A 5,421-nucleotide genomic window follows, 5' to 3' on the forward strand; every position below is an offset into this window, starting at 1 on the left:
CTACCCGGCGGAGCGCCGCCGAGCGCCGCCGCCGCCCCCCGCCGCGCGCCGCGGCTCCTAGCGCCCGGCCGCAGCCGAGGAAATTGTTCGTCGCCCAAATAAATCTCGAAAAGAAACAAACGTAGCCAGTGCACGGCTGCAGCTTGGCCCCCTAACACCTTCCCGCAAAGCCTGCCACACAGTCAAAACACGATGGGGGAGGGGGTGCTGGCGCCTGGGAAATGCCGAAGCGCCCCAAGTTGCCCAAATGCATGCGTAAAGGCAAGGGACCGCAGCTCGCCCCGGGGAGGCCCAAAAGGAAAGGCGGGGAGAGGGAGGGCGACCGCGGGGAGGAGGCCGAGGGTTCCCCGCCGAGCCGGGACGCGCAGCTCAGCCTGATTTCTAAGCAGACCTAAGGCTGCTGTGGGGCCGGTCTGTCCCCGTCTGAGCCCCGCCGGGCGCCCCGTGCTTCCTACCCGGCGGAGGCCGCCGAGCGCCGGGCCGGGTATCCACGTCGGAGGCAGGTTCTGCCAGATGCTCCCGCTTCCCGAGTGGCCGCGGGAGACCCCGGTCCCCGGCCTGTCCTTAGGCGCGGCGAACGACAAAGAAGGCTCCGGCCTCTCTGGGCCGACGGGAAGCGCGCCGGTCTCTCCGGCCACCTGGAGCCGGGTGTCCGGCTAAGCGCCCGGCGCGGTGGCCAGACCTCCCCGGCGCCGACCGCTCTAAAAGCCGAGCGGACGCCGCGGGCGCCAGGGCCCTGCCCTCGGTGCCACCCGGCCCGGGTGAGCGCGCGGCGCGCGGCTTCCCGACCTGGTTTCGAGGAATCGGAAGGGAGGCCGGGCGCGGGCAGCGCGTGGGCCCGGCGGCCCAACTCCTGCAGTCCGGACTTGGCGCCCAGGCGCACGGCCCGCCCAAAGGACGTCTGTGTGACACCGAGCGGAGACGCAGGGGACGACCAGGAGCTGTCCCCGGCACTTCCCTGCCAAGAGAAATCAGGCCCTTTTGACTTAAAAAAAAAAAAAAAAAAAAGGTTTCAGGGCGCAAGTGTGTGGCAGGGCAGCCTCTTCCTGCCGGGTCTGGGGTAGCACTCCCTTTTTCGTGAATTGGTAGCGTGTGTACGTTATTATTTTAATTAATCGGGAAAATCCAAGTCCGATTTACGTTATCTGGGGACCCCCACGCCTCTTGGAAGGGGTGAGGAAAAAAGATGTGTTGGAAAGCCATCTATTTTGCTGGTGTTGGGGGTTAATGACTATTGCCAAAGATAAGTGAATTATGAAAGCTGTTGCGCCAGTCCCTTCTCAAAATCCACTACGGTGCCGGCCGTCTAATTAAATACGTAAGTATAATAAAATCATATTTTATGACTATTTGAGGGTAATGAGATTAGTCTTTAGAAGCGATCGCCACATATTAAAGATGCCGCTGTCTATAGAATGTTAATAACCTTAAATCAAAGTGTATGGAAACTATTCACGATAAATTAAAAGAAAATTTCTGTATTCCTAATAAGTCCAGCGCTTTCCACCCCCAGCAGACCCGTGTGTAGGAGAGAACACTGTCTTCGTGGAGGGACAACGCAAAATAAAGTTGGCCATCGGTGGAGGGTGGGGTTGAGAAATGCTTTGTCTCTGCGCGTGTAGCTGCTTCGGGGGCTCACGCAGGGCGAGCGGCCAGGCGAGCGTTATTGTCAGAATATGCAAAGTGCCTTTTCGGGAAAGATGAAGTTGGAAAAAGGAAACAATGCTTCCTTTGTAGCACACTTCCTAAAATGTCCAGCCTGCACTGGAGCTGCCCCTTCCTTGCGCTAAGAAAGTATCATGCTTAAAATCATTTACAGTATCTTTAATTCAGATTACACGCGCCAAGGCGATTTAAATCTGATTACCAAATTAGAAGGTTTAAAAACAAATCCTTCTAAATCTGATACTGTTGACTAAAGAGGAAAAAAAAGTTCTATAAGCCCATCACATAAGGTAACGATCCTGCCCCAGAAAGAAAAGGGGTTTTAAACCTTTTTGACAACAAATGCAGCTGCCCCACTATTTTGGACGATATTAAGCGAAAATGAATGCAAATCTGTGTTCAGCAGCCATCTGGCCCGAAATGGGGGAATCAGCTGCTCTCACAACAGGCTCCGAGGCTGAATCCATTTCAGCTCATTTTCTAGATCATCTGGTCCCGCACCCAAAGCGTGGAAAATACGGTCTTTATCATTCACCAACTTTATCTTTTTTGTCACTCCACTGCTGGCTCCGAGCTGCGGGCACAAGGACTCGCCGCCCGGGCAGGGTCTCCAACCCGGCCTGCTGCGGAGCGGCCTGGGAGGGCAGCTCCCTCCCGACCCCTAGATTTTCGATTTGATAGGGCGGGAGCCGCAGCAGAGGGGAGCTGGGGACAGAGCTCCTAGGCCAGGGGTAGGGGAGGGGCTGCAGGGCAATTCCCGAACGTCCCGAGAGATGCTCGGAGCGCGTCCCGCGCCCGGCCGCCTCCCCAGGAGCCACGCCCCGCCCCTCGCCCTTTCCCGGGCACGCGGGGCTCCGGGTACCCAGAAGGAGGGAGTGCAGGGGGGGCAGGCTGGACTTCTGGAAGTTGCGCAGGCCCGCGGCGGCCAGCGGTCTAACATCCGCGCGCAGACCGCTCCCGGGAGCCAGACGGGCGTCCACGGGCCGGGTCGGGCGGAGCCTGACCTTTGCCGGGGACCCTGCTGGCCGCGAGCGCGGCGGCGACCGCTCAGGGCCCCGCGCCCAACGCGATTTGCACGGGTGGCCCTAGAGCCGCCGCCGCCGCCGCCGCCTCCTCGGAGGGTGGGAAGTGTTCCTTTTGTGCGGATTTACGGGGAGAGGCTTCAATGAGCCCCTCGCATTTGCATTTAAATAGCGGCATCAAGCGCTTCGCGTGCCACACACCAGTGGGCTCCCAGATGTCAAGTCGGAGTCAGTCAGATGGCCAGTGCCCAGCTGTCCTCCCTACGTCGTGCCGGAGCAGGCAGTGACCTTAAAGAGACAGCGCCCTCCGCCCCTGGCGCCCTGCTCCGGGAGCGGCGTGCGGGGCACGGGGGCCAAGACCACGGCGGCGCTCGGGCGGCTGACCCGCAGCACCGCCTTAGAAGCCTGGCCGGGCGCTCTGACCTCCCAGGGCCCAGCCTTCCTGCCCAGCCACCCAGTGCCCAGGCCGCCACGTGCGCCAGGTCCTCCGCCTGTGCCCACTACCCACCCGCGGAGGGGCGGCTGTTCATTGCGCGCTCTGGGGGAACTGCCCCTTCTCACCTCCGCAGTCCTGGGTCCCCCACCGCCGTGCGGTGCAAGGCCTGGAACGAGGGAGCTGGGCTGCTGCTGGCCTCTGAGCCACCCCCACCCAGAAACTTCGGCTCAGGTGGGGTCCTAGGCTGCGAGGCCCACTGCCAAGCCAACGCCAGCCCAGCGCCCAAGACACCCTGTGTGCCCCTTCTTGTCGGAGGGTGGGAAGTGTTCCTTTTGTGCGGATTTACGGGGAGAGGCTTCAATGAGCCCCTCGCATTTGCATTTAAATAGCGGCATCAAGCGCTTCGCGTGCCACACACCAGTGGGCTCCCAGATGTCAAGTCGGAGTCAGTCAGATGGCCAGTGCCCAGCTGTCCTCCCTACGTCGTGCCGGAGCAGGCAGTGACCTTAAAGAGACAGCGCCCTCCGCCCCTGGCGCCCTGCTCCGGGAGCGGCGTGCGGGGCACGGGGGCCAAGACCACGGCGGCGCTCGGGCGGCTGACCCGCAGCACCGCCTTAGAAGCCTGGCCGGGCGCTCTGACCTCCCAGGGCCCAGCCTGCCTGCCCAGCCACCCAGTGCCCAGGCCGCCACGTGCGCCAGGTCCTCCGCCTGTGCCCACTACCCACCCGCGGAGGGGCGGCTGTTCATTGCGCGCTCTGGGGGAACTGCCCCTTCTCACCTCCGCAGTCCTGGGTCCCCCACCGCCGTGCGGTGCAAGGCCTGGAACGAGGGAGCTGGGCTGCTGCTGGCCTCTGAGCCACCCCCACCCAGAAACTTCGGCTCAGGTGGGGTCCTAGGCTGCGAGGCCCACTGCCAAGCCAACGCCAGCCCAGCGCCCAAGACACCCTGTGTGCCCCTTCTTGCCCGCGGCCGAGCCCAGGGCGCCCGCTGACCTCCCTACCATCCTTCCAAAGAGTAACAATCTGCATTTCCGGCGTTGAGAAGCCCGGCCGGCGATTCCTGGAAGCCGAGCCCCCCCCCCCCCCCCCCCCGAGTATGTGAGGGTGCGCGGACTCATCTGAGCGGGTCGCCCTCGGAGGGTGCACGGCCCAGGTGGCCCGGCTATGTCACTTGCAGCCTTCGGGAAAGGAGGAGAGCCAATGCGCCAAAGGTCCGTGGTTCGTGTCCCCGCCGCCAGTGCTGCTGCAAGCGCGGCCCGCCCCCACGTCCTGCACGCCCGGGGGTCACGCTCAGAAGGTGAGGACGGCCGGGCTGCCAACCATGCTCGAGCCTGGGGTTCGGGCCAGAAGCCGAGCACTGGCAGGACCCAGGGAAAGAACCCGAAAAGGGACAGACAGACTGACCCTGAGCCCCAGCTGGAATAAGGCTAGAGGGGCCCGGAGGGATGCGCCTAGAAAGTCCGGTGAACTGCGGGGTAGGGTGGAACCGCCAAGCCCTGGCAAAGCCTGCCCACCGCGAGTGGGTGACGCGGCCCCGGCGTGCGCCCCGGATCTGCCTCGCGCCACGGGACCACGCTCGCCCGGAGGCCGGGGTGGAGGGGAAGCAAGGGCTCCGCACTCGGACCACCCCAACCTCTTAAGTTGCCGACGGAGAGGAGCCGGGCCAGGTTCGGGTGGGTCTTTCAGGCCCAGAGATCGCACCTTCGCCCTTTCCGCGCGGAGACGGAAGCCGCGGGGGCCTCGGAAGGCATCTGGTGAGAGAGCCAAGCCAGGCCCCGCTCCCTGCCTGCCCTCAGAGGCGGAGGCAAGTAACTGGGCAAGTCTCCTGGCACATGGGGCACCTCTCTCTCCTGCACTGGAAGGCGGGGGGCACGGTTGGGTACACAGGTGAGAGGCGAAATCTAAAGGGTAGCAGACCCTGGTTCTCCGCAGCGGACCCCTGCCCTCCAAATTTAGTCTGTATGCCTAACGTTCCTGAAGCCCGACCCTGAAAAAGTCTCAGTTCTCCAACTGAGAACGTGCAGGCGCCTCCTTCCAAGGCGGCCAAGTTTGACAAACAGCGCCTCCTGGGGTGGGAAGCGTGGAGTGCCGGCGCGCAGCCGAAAGCCCAGCAGCCCGGGCTCCCACCCACCCCGGGGCAGGTGGCCCCCGTCTCCCGCCCGGCCCCAGCCGCTGGGCTCCGGCTCCTGCGCGTTAGAGGCACCCAGGCCTCGCTGACCCGGTGACCCCGGGGGCGCGCAGCACCCGCCAGGCGCTGACTAGTCTTGATTGCCGCCTAAGTGCGCCTTCAAGAGCCGGG

General features: G+C 63.5%; 1 protein-coding gene across 1 annotated transcript; it reads left to right on the forward strand.

The window, feature by feature from the left end:
- The first annotated feature begins 2,924 nt into the window (after positions 1 to 2,924).
- On the forward strand, positions 2,925 to 4,114 carry LOC103602512 (double homeobox protein 4-like protein 4). Its single transcript, XM_008586920.1, has 2 exons — positions 2,925 to 3,439; positions 3,556 to 4,114. Exons 1-2 carry the CDS (start codon positions 2,925 to 2,927, stop codon positions 4,112 to 4,114), a joined length of 1,074 nt encoding a protein of 357 aa, XP_008585142.1.
- The last annotated feature ends 1,307 nt before the right edge of the window (positions 4,115 to 5,421 follow it).

Source organism: Galeopterus variegatus, unplaced genomic scaffold (assembly GCF_000696425.1).
Source record: "Galeopterus variegatus unplaced genomic scaffold, G_variegatus-3.0.2 Scaffold4180, whole genome shotgun sequence".
NCBI lineage: Eukaryota > Metazoa > Chordata > Mammalia > Dermoptera > Cynocephalidae > Galeopterus > Galeopterus variegatus.